This window comes from Solanum dulcamara, chromosome 4 (genome assembly GCF_947179165.1).
Source record: "Solanum dulcamara chromosome 4, daSolDulc1.2, whole genome shotgun sequence".
Lineage (NCBI taxonomy): Eukaryota > Viridiplantae > Streptophyta > Magnoliopsida > Solanales > Solanaceae > Solanum > Solanum dulcamara.
The window spans coordinates 80,992,469-81,007,016 of NC_077240.1; the positions used below are offsets into that span (position 1 = coordinate 80,992,469).

Sequence of the window (14,548 nt, forward strand, 5' to 3'; positions counted from 1 at the left end):
AGATACATGTATCAAATATACTAGAGTCTAGATACATGTATATATATTATTGATACCAGATACATTTTGAAATACAGATAAATAGAAGAGAGGAGAGATGAGAGAGGTAAGCGAAAGAGTCTGTGTAATTCCCGATCCATGTGAATTACACTAGACACGTGAATATTTAATATTAGATACATTCTAAAATACAGATGCATAGGAGAGACGCGAGCAAAAAAGTTAGTGTATCCTAGATACATGCAAATCACACTTGGATACAATATCTGAATAAATTACACCTAATTTGACTCACATGTATCCAAGATACATGTATCAGATTGTGTCAGATACATGTATCTAGCAATGTAAATGTGGTTAGGTAGGTAATTTCAATAACTAAAGTCAAGCACACATAATTAGACCCTAAACTAGTAAAATTTATGTTGTTTTCTCAAAAAAAAATTAGGCCAGCACGAAATTAACAACTTCTTGAAAATATAATTAAGTAATAAAAATATATTCACTCTGATAACTTAAGTTTGAGATGATCACACATATTTCAACAAACTCCGATAGCCAAAAACAAGGATCTATTGGAGTTGGTTAAATCATAGCTCGTCTATGTGTATATATACAGCATCACATTAATGGTGATTAGTCAGTTGTAATGAATAAAAGATTCAGTTCCTCCCTAGTTACTTTCTTCTTAGCATGATATTAGAGCTGAGATTGTTTGGGTATCAAGTTTGTTTCAGGAGTTGGAAGTAGAATTTACAACATCAACTATTATTCATTGTGACAGTAAGGCTGATATACAGATAGCTGTTAATCATGTGTTTCATGAACGCACTAAGCATATCGAGATTGATTGTCACTTCATTCCAGAAAAGAGACAACAAGGCTTAATCAAGACTACTTATATCCATAGCAAGGATCGACAGGTAGATTTGTTGGCAAAGGCACTAGGCAGGATTCAACATGATTATTTTGTTAGCAAGCTTGGATTCTTGAACCTGTTCAATACATCCAGCTTGAGGGGATTATTGGAGTTAGTTAAATCATAGCAAGTTGTTAGTTAGTTACTTCAAGTAGTTAGTTAATTAATTTGTAAAATTAGTCAGGTGTACAGATTGTCAGAGTTAGTTAGATAGGTTGTTAGCTTATCTATGTGTATATATACAACATCACATTCATGGTGATCTGTCAGTTGGAATGAATAGAAGATTTAGTTACTTTCTTCTTAGCTTAATTCCTTTAGGATCTTCATAAGATTCAATAGTAACAATACTTAATACAGTAGCCTTCATGTTGCACTTTATTCGATATATATAAATATAGATTGATAGATAGATATTTTATTTTAACAGTACTGTCGCGAACAACGGCATCGAAAGAATTGGCATTTTCCATCAAGGAAGCCCTCAGTATTGCAAATAGAAGCACAATAGCTATTTGTCGTACACACACCCATGAACTGAGGGCTCTCCGACTGGCAAGTCCTTGCCTGCACCCGCTCCATCTCTACATTTAGAAATAATTTAACTTTAAATTTCACATTATATTATAACTTTAAGTTATATACGTTTAATATAAGAAATATTTATACCATCAGATCTCCATTTTTATTTGTTATAGCAGCTAACATGTTAAAGATTCCAAATTCTACATTTTAAGAGGGCTTATATATAACCTGTAAATAGATTTGTGTGACTTGACAATGTAAAACATGTATGACTAAAAAAACAAAAAGAAAAACATGTGATCTCACTACTAATTAAAAGATACCTATTCTCTCACTTAAAAATATTGAGTGGCCGCCTATTCCCACAAATAATTTAATTGGAACCGATGGGAAAAAAAGATAATAATTTTTTTATAAGGAAAAATTCAAAAGTAATTTTTTACTATTTTAGTGAGAAACTATTTTCTACCATATATTTTCTCAATAAGCTTATTCGATGAGAAATGAGTGAAAATTTATGTTCTAAAACACATTTTTTTTACTATTCGCGATAGAAGGATCTTTTTTTCTAATAGTATCTTAAATATATCATAATATTTATGTTAAAAGGTAAAATGAGAAGTGCATGTTTAGTAGTTTCCAACTTTAGAAATGTGTGTCATTCTTCTTTTAAACAAGATAAAAAGAAATTAATTAAATTGTATCACATAAATCAAAGCGGAAAGAATATATATAATAACAACTACATACGCTCCAGTCCCAAACATGTCGAATCGTGACGTAGCAATTGAAAAATAAGAAAAATTATCGAAGAATTTTACCAGTGGCAAAGAGAACCATAAACAAGAGTAACATAGTTGCAAACAAACGTATAGAGCGCCCCATTTTATTTTATTTTTTGTCACTCAAAGAGAATGGATGAGAGTTGTATTGAAGGCAAAAAATATTTGTGAGGAGTATATGGTGGGTATAGGGTAATATATAGGACTTTATTAATGACAGATACTTTAAATGTGAGTTGAATAAGTGGTTGAGGAGAAAGGTTGAAGCATAGAAATATATTGGTACAACGATGTTGGGCCAAATAGTTTTTGAGAAAAATTAGAAAGAAATTTAAAAATTAGTGTTTGGCCATATAATTTTTTATTATTTTATAAATATATTTAACAAATAGTCCAAGTTCCCAAATTTTAGAAAAAAAATTAGAACTTGAGCCAAATTCTAATATCTGGAAAGTTTTAAAATTTTAAAAATTATTCCAAACTTTAATATTTTATAAAAACACCCATCATTTATTAATTCCAACTAATATTTATCTACCAACTTACTCTATTAACGTGATCAACCAACACCTTTAAATAACATCTCTATATAAATAACCAGACTATTTCTGTCTACTATGAGCCCGTTTGGATGGGCTTAAAAAAGTAATTTTTATATATGAAGTGTTTTTACAACTTTGAATTGCTGAGAGTTATTTTTATAAATAAGCAGTTGAATGTTTGGATAAAAGTGTTTATGTTGAAAATAAGTGTTTGAATTTTAGGGTTAAAAGAATAAAAAGGGTAGTTTGGGAATTTAGTTAAAATATAAGGAATATAAAAGCTATTTTCATGGTCAAACAAAATGGCTTTAAGCACTTAGGAAAAAAAAGTTAGAAATACTATTTTTTTATTTTTGACTGACTTTAATAATTTTATGACTTAAAATTAGCATTAGGCAAACACGTCTAAAAGCTAAAAAGGGACTTATAAATTGGTTTGACCAACTTAAAGCTCATCCAAACGGGCTCTATATCTATAAAGAATGTCCACCAACCCTCTTAAACAAAACTTATAATCTCTAAAGAATGTCCATATTGTTATTTTGTTGTTGTTGAATGTTGATTGCTATCAACTATGTTATATTATTTTTTTACGGAATATGTTCATTATAAAATGATAATACAAACTTATAGATATTTTTAATAATTTTTAGAACTTACGAATATAAATTAATATTTTTTTAAAACGGTCAAATATCTTGAAAAAAATTGTGTCCAAACACATGGTAAAACTTTACTAAAATTTCACCCAAAAATACTTGGTCATGCTAGTACTAATAATCGCTAAAGAGGTCCTTTCTCATTTTATTAAGAGTTTTATCTCTAGTAGTAATGGCTCAATCAATAAACAATAGCAAAAATTCAAAAAATTATGAATTTCTTTATTTCGACCATGTTGTTTTGAAATAAATAAATAAAAAAGAAGCGACTTTTCATATAGCTTAACTCATTATGCAAATTCTACTTATATATCGTATTTGATCAAAGAGCATAGGATAAATTGAATTTCTTACTATTAATGATGTGTCCTTAAACCGTGATTGAATGATTGGTTGAGGAAAAAGAGGGAAGACTAGAAATATCTTGGTACTATTCTCATACATGGTCATGTTAGTACTAATAATTGCTAGAGTGTTCCTCCACTTTATTTTATAAGACTGATTTTGATTTGACATAAAATTTAAAAATATAATGTAATAAAAACACAATTGCTATTTCTCACAAACAAACCTTTTATCATTGTCCATGCCTTCGCCGGCTCCATTTCTGCATTTAAAAATAATTTAACTTTAAACTTTATATTATATTATAAGTTTAAGTTATATATGTTTAGTATTAAAAAATATTTATACCATCAGATTTTCATTTTTATTTGTTATAGCAGCTAACATGTTAAGATTCAAAATTCTCTATATATATAACCTGTAAATAATTTTGTGTGACTTGACAATGTAAAACATGTATGACTATAAAAAAAATTAAAACTTGTGATCTCGCTGATAAATGATAACTATTTTCCCATTGAAAAATGTTCGGTGTTCGGCTATTTCCACAAATAGTTTAATTGAAATCGATGAGAAAAAATGATAATAATGCTTTCATAAGGAAAAATTCAGATGTAATTTTTCACTATTTCAGTGAGAATCTGTTTCTTACCATATATTCGATGAAAAATGAGTGAGAAATCATGTTTTAAAATACAAATTTCCCACTATTGACCATAAAAAAATCTGTATTTCTAATACTCCCTCCGTTCCGTTTTAATTGTCAATTTTTGACTTGTCACACATATTAAGAAAACAATAATTGGTATAGAGAGTTTATCATTTTATACCTATTAATTGATAGAATTTTAAATATATTTACTCACTACATTTTTAAAAATATTAATTCAATGTTAATAAATTGAGAGTATAATAGAAGAAAAAAAAACTATACAAAATAGACCAAAGAAATAAATTATTTATTTAAATTGGACCTATCCCAACTTATTTACCCTAATTAGACCAAATGTCCAAAGTAATTATAGAGCTACCCCCCTCCCCTTCTTCGCGTGACCAGACTCATGTTTGTTTTCACGTGACCTTCATGATACTGTCAGAGTATATATATATATATATATATATATATATATATATATATATACACACACACACTCTGATGGTATCAATGAAAAATAATTGAACAGTATTTTTATTGCAGTGTTTTCTCTTCATGATACTATCAGAATATATATACACTTATATATACTCTGATGGTATCAAGAAGTAACTGGACAGTTTATTCAGTAATTAGTTGTTTTTTTCTTCTTGATAACAACACAATATATATATACTCTAAAGTTATTAAGGACAATTAAACATTTTCACTGTAGTGTTATTCAGATCTTGATACATTCATAATACTGTCAGAGTAAATATATACTATGATAGTATCAAAAAATAATTAAGCAGTGTTTTCCCCTTCATGATACTATCAGAGTATATATATTGTGATAATATTAAGAAGTCGCGCGAACTCCTTTTTTAGGGCATTAAAGTAATGGATATCCAATAATAAATAGTTTCTTTTTTGAATTATAACAATAATTATTCTAATTTTTTTATTAGTCAAAATTGACAAATAAAAAAAATAAAAAATATTTGATAAATAAATAAAAATAGATGGAGCAGTATTTTAAATATATCATAATAATATTTATGTTAAAAGGTAAAATGAGAAGTGCATGGTTAATAGTTTCCAACTTTAGAAATGTGTTCTTTTAAGCAAGCTAATTGCATCACATTAGAGTATATTCAATAACAACTGAGTATGCTTCAGTCTCAAACATGCCGAGTCGTGAGGTAACTATTGAAAAAGAGGAAATACATGAAAACCCCTTCGAACTTGACAACATAATTTACTTTAGTACTTTTATTATATAAACATTTAAATATCTTCTTAACAACTTCAAGTGAATTAAATATCACCTTAAAGGGCGACGTGACAGAGAGAGTGACTGCAATCTCCTTAAAACAAATGAAAACATTTTAAAAAAAAAAATTATAAAATCATACACATGAAATTTTTTATAGGTCAATATATAATTAATATTTTAAATATTATTTTTTTGATATATTAATTTTTATTAAAATATGTAAAAAAAAATATTGGCCACAATCTTTTAAAATCTTTTTCTTCCTTTATTCTTCCCCAATATAACTTCTTCTCCATGGAAGCATTATTTTTTCCTCCATCTTCATATTCAATTGTACTACACTCATTTGGCATAACCCATCATCGAAATATCAATTATATGTTTGCTTTGAAATTTTAATTTCTCAAATTCGCCATTGATGAACATCTTGGTGAAAATTAGAATACATTAATGATGATTTATTTTTAGAGGAAGAAAGCCTCCATTTTTATTTGTTTATCTCATTTTGAGGAAAAAGAAAGAAAGGAAGAGAATAAGGGGAAAAAAAAGGTGGGGAGGGGCAGTGATGTGGTGCTTACATGGTGATGATGTGACAGGTGAGAATGATTGTATGATCTCAGGATGATATTTAATTTATTTTAAAGTTATTAATGAAGGAATTTAAATACCCGTGTAGTTAAAGTATTAAAGTAAATTATGCTGTCAAATTTAAAAGAGTTTGATGTATTATCCCATTGAAAAATAAGAAAAATTATAGAAAGAATTTTACCAGTGGCAAAGAGAACCATAAGCAAGAGTAACATAGTTGTAAACAAACGCTTAGAGCTCCCCGTCATTTTTTTGTCACTATATGTCTGGGCTGCTGCCGTACTCGCCAGGCTTCGACGGTGGAAAAATTTCAGATAGCGAATTACTTGACTCGATTAAGGATCGGAGGAGAGTTAGTTGATGGCAAAGAATGATTGTGAGTAACATATGGTAGGTTTATGGTAATATATTGGAATTTATTAATGACACATACTTCAAATGTGAGTTGAATGGGTAGTTGAGAATTAATGACGCATAGTTAACTGTGAGTTGATGGGTAGTTGAGCATTAATGACACATACTGAGATTTTTTTTCCCTATATAACCAAGTGTAGAGCTTAGATTATTTTTCTTAATCTTGGCAATTAAACCTTTTGTTGACATCAACAATTGATAAAATTAAACGTGTCCTTTTTGGGATTTCTTATTCTTTGACTTTTTTTTATTCAAATCAATCATAGAGTTTAACAATGCAAAAATCCACATATATAAGAACATGCATGCATGTCATGTGGAGGAAACATTGAACAAGAAAAAAAAAATTAAAAAAAAAAGAAAGAAGAAGCAGCATATTAGGCTATTAGCATTAGCCAAAATGACATCTTTTCCTATGAATGCTGGCCATGGTCCTTAGAGCTTCTTCAAAAGCTCCCAATTGGCGGTACATATTAATGTTTTGCACTATATTATAAATCATTTTGAATCTAAATTAGTTATATACTCCCTTCGTTTCAAATTATCATATTAGATTACGTAGTTGAACTTTAATTCATTCATTATAATTAATAACAAAATGTATCCCATCAACATGACATTATTTTTATAATTGCATGCAGAGAGAAGTGTTAGAGGATTCAAAAAAGATGATGAGAAATGCAATTGTTGAAAAGCTTGACATCAAAATCGTGTTATCTTCTTCAAACACATTATGTATTGCAGAATTGAGACGTTCTTGACCAAACACTTTAATTGGAATGCAACATGTTGTAGAAGCTCTAAAGGACAAGTACTTGTCCCAAGTCATGACAAATTCTACTAAAATCAATATTCTTGAATTCGAAATATTCTTCAATGATCATGTCACCAATGATTTCAATACCCTTTTTCGATCACTACCTATCGATCAATCCTGCTATGCATTCAGAGTTCCAGGATCGTTCCATTGTAGATTATTTCCATCGCGATCAATACATTTTGCACATTCTTTTTGTTTTATACATTGGTTATCTAAGATTCCAAAAGAGTTGTTAGATGAAAAATCTCCAGCATGGAATAAGGGATTGATTCATTATATAGTGAGAATTGTGATTTATTTTAGGTAACAGATTATCACCTAATTTGAAATTGTGATTTATTTTATAGTACTCATAATTATTATCATATACTCGAGACTCGAGAGTGAAACACTTGGAATTTCAAATATATATACCTAAGGTTGTATTTAAAAATTGGAAAAACTACATAAGTATACAAATATTCCTATCATGAAAAAATATTAATCCGCTTTATAGTTTGAAATAATTATATACTATCTCATTGATTAATAATTTCGTATTTTTAAATCAGATATATATACTACTTGTCACGCCCCAAGAGGGTACCCTAGGCGTGGCCGGCACTCAGAAACCATCTCTGGCTTCCGAGAGAACCACTTGGTCTCATTACTCATCTGTTCATCAGCGGAAGACTTAAGAATACTAATGTGGGCTTGTCATCATCAATATTAAAAGAAAAAAAATGATAATTCTTAGAAGAAGTAGTTTCTAAGGAGAACTACTCGGATTATATCATCAAACTCTGTCTATGAAACCTCTAATACTCTTAGATGGTGTCAATGACATGTTCATGGCTACCTCAAAAGAAACATCACACTCAATAATAATAAAAGGATAAGGAGTTCCTTCGAATACAAGAAGGACTCACCAAATAGCCGAAAAGAAATGATCTTCAATGATGCGCCTATTGAGGATCTCTAACACTTGTATCTGCATCATAAAATGATGCAGGTCGAATAACGTCAGTACGTGGAATGTACGAGTATGTAAAATGGCAGGAAGGTAAGGACAGATATCAAGAAACTCCTCTCAAGAAAACTCAGCTCAGAACCCAACATCATCTCAACATCAATATGTAATGCAAGTTTAAAATATAATAATAAAAATAATAGTAATAAGCAATGCTTACTCAATTGGGAGTTTCTCTAACCGACAACCATCACTTATGAGCTAGCGATGATACAACGAAGCGATGTCGTTGCCACATCCATCCAATACCTTGCCAGGGTAAAGGACATCACCATCTTGGATCCACTCATCAAAGTCCTCTTTTTGGGACTTAAGAGGCATAGCCTCCATCCTACGCTGGCTACGTAGTTCTGGGGTTTGAGTCAATTAAACTCTTACCCAACTCGGTGCTCAATACTACTCCCAAAATATGTGCTCATATTAAACTCATCATCTAGTCTCATTGGACTTTAATTTAAATCATCAAACTCATCTCATTTCATGTTCATCAATCATTATACTTCCAAAAACATTATTTACATCTCATCAAAACATCTTGCTCAAAATATCATTTGCTCAAATTCATTCAAACTCAACTCTTTTGCTCTTTCAAAACTCAATAAAATACATATATAGTATTAATTCATATAACTTTCTTTTTATCAATGAAAATAATAAAAAGCCAACATCTTTACTCAAAACATGTATAAAAATATTTATGAACATCAAATCAATTAGGATTCATGGGAAAGTAGCCATGAATAATAATTCCAATAATATGAGAGATAACAATAATAATATTAATGCATAAATATATCAAACTCAATAGAAAAAGAATTAATTTATTTAGAATTTAAGATTTGGATAAAACTCAACTATAACTCAATTATAATGAATTTAAATATTGGGAGCATGGACGAACTCAATCCAATGCTATGAAAGCCTTACATACCTTAAATCGGAAGCTTTACTTCGAATTGGAACACTCTTGGACCTCTAGCCTTTTCTTCTCGCCGGTTTATTTTGTGTACTACCCGGAGTATAAGAATTACCGGAGTAGTATTTTTATACTACTAAAACTAAAACTATATTTGAGAAGAAGTATATAGAGAGAAGAGTTGCTTAAGAAAGCCTGATGAATAAAATGAGAAAATAAGGTGGGTATTTATAGGTGTGGAGGAGGGACCTAACAATAAATAAACATAATTATAAAGGATGATCTTAAAAATTCAATGAAGAATTTTGATGTCATGGATGATGTCAAATGGTTCTAGATCTTTGTATGGTAGGTGAGATGAAATATCTTTTAACGGAATATTCGTTTTCGAAGCTGCGTTTGAATAAGATAAATTCCTTATTAGGATTTGGTGTCTTCGTAAGAATTGTAGATATAGAAGTGTAGTTTAAGTTAGTTCAAGAATCATTCGATTTGGAGCATTCTACATCGAGATACGAATTTTATTCTACAAATACTCCATTCCGTCACAACATTATGTCTTGCAAAGATCAATTTATTTGATCTACTTAAACTCCGAATCGTAAGATGTGTTCTTCATGAAAGTTGTAGGTAATGATGTTGTGGTTACTCAGAAATTTGAATCACCTAATTTGGACCATCCTATGAAAAGTTATGCCTAAATAACTTTAGGGATGAGAGAACATGATCAAAATACTTTAGAACATGATCAAAATACTTTAGTCATGAGAGAACATAATATAATCAAAATACTTTAGTCATGAGAGAAATAATTATGATCAAAATACTTTAGACATGAGAGATCATAATATAATCAAAATACTTTAGTCATTAGAGAACATAATTATGATCAAAATACTTTAGTAATGAGAGATCATAATATGATAAAAATATTTTTAGGCATGAGAGATCATAATATAATCAAAATACTTTAGTAATGAGAGAAATAATTATGATCAAAATACTTTAGGCATGAGAGATCATAATATAATCAAAATACTTTAAAACATTTTTATGTCTTCATATAAGGACATATCATAAATCAAAAAAAAATTAATGCATTTGAGAGACAACATAAACTAACATAAGATAGGTGATTAAACTTCAAATATTTAATAATCTATGCAATTAGAATCATGATATGAAAATCCATAAAGCTTCATGCTTGAATTAAATAGTTTTTTTGATAATTTATTTGGACTTCATGAATGAAAGGATCCATGAATCAATAACATTTTAAGGGGTGTTACACTACTCCTTCAGATCTCAAGTTAAACACATGTATCAAATATACTAGATACATGTATATATATCCTTGATATCAAATACATAGGAATAAGGAGAGATAAGAGAGGTCAGAGAAAGAGCCAGTGTAATTTCAGATACATGCAAATTACACCAGATATATAAATATTTAATATCAGATACATTCTAAAATATATATGCATAGGAGAGACGCGAGCGAAAGAGTTAGTGTATCCTAGATACATGCAAATCACACTTTGATACATTGTATCTGAATAAATTACACATAATTTGACTTGCATGTATCCAAGATACATGTATCACAAATTCACAATATGCCAGATACATGTATCTGGCAATGTAAATGTAGTTCAGTAGGTAATTTCAAAAACTAAAGGTAAGCACACGTAATTAGACCTTAAACTAGTGAAATTTATGTTGTATGCTATAAAAAAAATTAGGCTAGTACGAAATTAACAACGTCTTAAAAATATAATTAAGTAATAAAAATTTATTCACTCTGATAATTTAAGTTTGAGATGATCACACATATTTCAAACAAACAAAAAAACAAGGATCTCCATAAGAACAACAAATACAAGTAGTTTTAACATGACCAAATTAATACTTCAAAAAAAAAAAAGTTACATTCAACAGTAACAATACTTAATACAGTAGTGCACGTTATTCGATAGATATAGATATAGATAGATATTTTAACAGTGTCGTGAACAAAAGCAACGGCGTCGCAAGCCTTGGCATTTTCCATCAGGGAAGCCCTCAGTATTGCAAATAGAAGCACAATTGCTACTTCTCACGCACAAACCTTTGAACCGATGGCTCAACGACTGGCAAGTCCTTGCCTCCGCCGGCTCCATCTCTGCATTTAGAAATAATTTAACTTTAAACTTCACATTATATTATGAATTTAAGTTATATACGTTTAGTATAAGAAATATTTATACTATCCGATCTCAATTTTTATTTGTTATAACAGCTAACATGTTAAGATTCCAGAATATTCTACATTTTAAGAAGGCTTATATAGAACCTGTAAATAGTTGTGTGACTTGACAATGTAAAAAATGTATGACTATAAAACAAATTTAAAACTTGTGATCTCACTAGTCACTACTAAACGATAACTATTTTCCCATTGAAAAATGTTAAGCGGCTGCCTATTTCCACAAATTGTTTGATCGAAATCGTTGAGAAAAAAAGATAATAAGGTTTTCATAAGGAAAAATTCTAATAGTATCTTATATATATAAATCATAATATTTATGTTAAAAGGTAAAATGAGAAGTGCATGATTAATAGTTTCCAACTTTAGAAATGTGTGTCGTTCTTCTTTTAAGCAAGCTAAAAAGAAATTAATTAAATTGCATTACATAAATCAAAACGGAAAGAGTATATATAATAACAACTACGTACGCTTCAGTCCCAAACATGTCGAGTCGTGAGGTAACTATTGAAAAATAAGAAAAATTGTAGAAAGAATTTTTACCAGTGGCAAAGAGAACCATAAGCAAGAGTAACATAGTTGCAAACAAACGCATACAGCGCCCCATCATTTTTTTTGTCACTAAAAAGAATGGATGAAAGTTGTTGAAGGCAAAAAAATAATAATTGTGAGGAACATATGGTAGGTATAGGGTAATATATAGGGCTTTATTAATGACACATACTTTAAATGTGAGTTGAATGGGTGGTTGAGGAGAAAAGTTGAAGGATAGAAATATCTTGGTAATATATATATATTGCGTACAAGTCGCAATCTATAATCGCGTACTTGTTACAGAAGTCTGTTCTTTTTTGAAGAAAAAAAAACTTTTACAAGAATCTTCGATTGAACTTTCATGAATTGGAGAAGGAAGAAAGAAAAAAAAATATCTCTCTTTTTCCACTGTCCTTTTATAGATATAAATGAATACAACTTTTCATAAATATTTTGAATAGTTGTGTCTCTTTTCTTATAAGGGATAAAACTTTTCAAAAACATTTTGATCTCTTCCTTTTTATTTATTAAATATAAAATAACTATATAACAAATATATATATATATATTGATCATGCTAGTACGTAAATCAATAAATAATCTAATTACAAGTATTAATAAAATAACGCACAATTGGAATCAAGAGTTAGTGATGATCCTTGATCGTGTTATGTTGGTCCAATGCCATAACCTAAAACCTTAACTTTTTTATTCCATTGAAAAGAAAGCATGAAATATATTAAGAGTTTTATCTATCTATTAGTGGCTCAATCAATAATCAATGGCGAAAATTCAATTTCTTATTTCACCCAAGTTATGTTGAAATAAATTTTTAAAAACAGCTTTCATATCGAAAGTAAGCTATAGATTGGATTTGTTACCTTCTTGATATTAATGATGTGTCCTTTAAATGTGATTGAATGAGTGGTTGAGGAAAAAAGGGGAAGACTAGAAATATCTTGGTACTATATATGCTAGTACTAATAATTGCTAAAGTTGTCCTCCGTTTTTAGTTTGTAGGTTCGATTTCGATTTGACATAAAATTCAAAAATATATAATATAATAAAAGAAATATATAAATGTATACGAAATAAATTGCATCTACATCAATAAATAAAGAACATACAAGTATATTTTTGTAATTTCGAGCGGCTCAATAAGAACGATAGCCTAGATTCAATTTTATAAGTGTACTTTTATCGGAAAATATTAGTAAAATATTAACAATAGTTCCTATTTTTATCCTAGTATTCTTTTGGAGCGCCCCTTATCAATATAGTATTTATAAACTACGTGTGAAATATATCAACTATACCCTTCTAATTTTTTATTTTTTTATCTTATACATTCTTTGTCCCAATTTACGTGATATATTTCTCTCTTTAGTTCTTTTAAAAAGAATATCATCTTTTGATTATTAGAAAGAATTTAACTTTAATTTTTTTTATTTTTAGTGAAATAGTTTATAATCACGCAAAATATTTTAAATTTATTTTAAAGCATACATCTTAAAAGGTCATTTTTTCTTTCTTAATTTTGTGTGAAGTAATGATTTTACTTAAATTGAGATGGAAGGAGTGCATGTCATGGTGTTCCTGTAAAGGAGTGTTACTAAAGTTAGTTAATGAGCATATTGAATTAAATTTTTTAATTAAATTTTGAACTTGTAATATACGCATGTACTAAAAAGAAAAAAAAATACTCTAACCATTGACTTGACCCCAAACTAACTGTCCATGTACATTAACATCATAAAAGGAAGGCGAAATCCATTGGTGCCCCTAAAGTTGCTACCAACTTTCACTTAGACATCTTAACTGGACTTTGTTAATATTAGACATTTCAAGTAAGGCTCCGATGTGTCATTTTGACACTTTTTTAATTATCACCAAAATATATTAAGTGTATGTAATGCACTCGCTTTATGATATATATATATATATATATAGAGAGAGAGAGAGAGAGAGAGAGATGTCTAAAATGAACTTCTCCGATTTAGGTGTCTAAGTGAAAGTTGATGTCAACTTTAGGGGGTCACCAATGGATTTATATGGTGCATTGAACGAGACTGCTTTTCTTTTAATCAGACATTTTAATTTTTAATTCAAAATAATCAAATTTCAATATAAATATCAAGAATGAAAAATTGATTTTTATTTATTTATATACAACTACTCAAAATATAAGTACAACACTATGAGTAGCAGTTAATAGGTGCTCGTATTTTTATCAATCTGATTTATTTCATACGTTTTGTTCAATAAAAAAATATTGATCACTTTTTTATGATTCATTTCAGGATAAAATATGATTACTTTTTAATTATAAAATAT

At 28.8% G+C, this 14,548-nt stretch overlaps 2 protein-coding genes and 1 pseudogene across 2 annotated transcripts; 1 reads left to right on the plus strand and 2 right to left on the minus strand.

Annotated features, from left to right (window-relative positions):
- Positions 1 to 1,215: 1,215 nt before the first annotated feature.
- On the minus strand, positions 1,216 to 6,652 carry LOC129887883 (defensin-like protein). Its single transcript, XM_055963114.1, has 3 exons — positions 6,455 to 6,652; positions 3,999 to 4,034; positions 1,216 to 1,503 (listed from the first exon to the last, which is right to left on the minus strand). Exons 1-3 carry the CDS (start codon positions 6,519 to 6,521, stop codon positions 1,343 to 1,345), a joined length of 264 nt encoding a protein of 87 aa, XP_055819089.1. The 5' UTR covers positions 6,522 to 6,652; the 3' UTR covers positions 1,216 to 1,342.
- A 435-nt stretch (positions 6,653 to 7,087) lies between these two features.
- On the plus strand, positions 7,088 to 7,814 carry LOC129884425 (loganic acid O-methyltransferase-like; annotated as a pseudogene).
- A 3,393-nt stretch (positions 7,815 to 11,207) lies between these two features.
- Positions 11,208 to 12,367, minus strand: LOC129887884 (defensin Ec-AMP-D2-like). The gene is made up of 2 exons (XM_055963115.1): positions 12,224 to 12,367; positions 11,208 to 11,596 (listed from the first exon to the last, which is right to left on the minus strand). Exons 1-2 carry the CDS (start codon positions 12,288 to 12,290, stop codon positions 11,433 to 11,435), a joined length of 231 nt encoding a protein of 76 aa, XP_055819090.1. The 5' UTR covers positions 12,291 to 12,367; the 3' UTR covers positions 11,208 to 11,432.
- Between the last annotated feature and the right edge of the window lie 2,181 nt (positions 12,368 to 14,548).

Excerpts from the sequence above, each read along its gene's own strand:
- LOC129887883 (XM_055963114.1), bottom strand. The coding sequence starts at position 6,521 with ATGACGGGGAGCTCTAAGCGTTTGTTTACAACTATGTTACTCTTGCTT. Across the intron at positions 4,035-6,454 it reads TATGGTTCTCTTTGCCACTG|AAATGGAGCCGGCGAAGGCA; the intron begins GTAAAATTCTTT and ends TTTTAAATGCAG. Across the intron at positions 1,504-3,998 it reads GGCATGGACAATGATAAAAG|AGATGGAGCGGGTGCAGGCA; the intron begins GTTTGTTTGTGA and ends TTCTAAATGTAG.
- LOC129887884 (XM_055963115.1), bottom strand. The coding sequence starts at position 12,290 with ATGATGGGGCGCTGTATGCGTTTGTTTGCAACTATGTTACTCTTGCTT. Across the intron at positions 11,597-12,223 it reads TATGGTTCTCTTTGCCACTG|AGATGGAGCCGGCGGAGGCA; the intron begins GTAAAAATTCTT and ends TTCTAAATGCAG.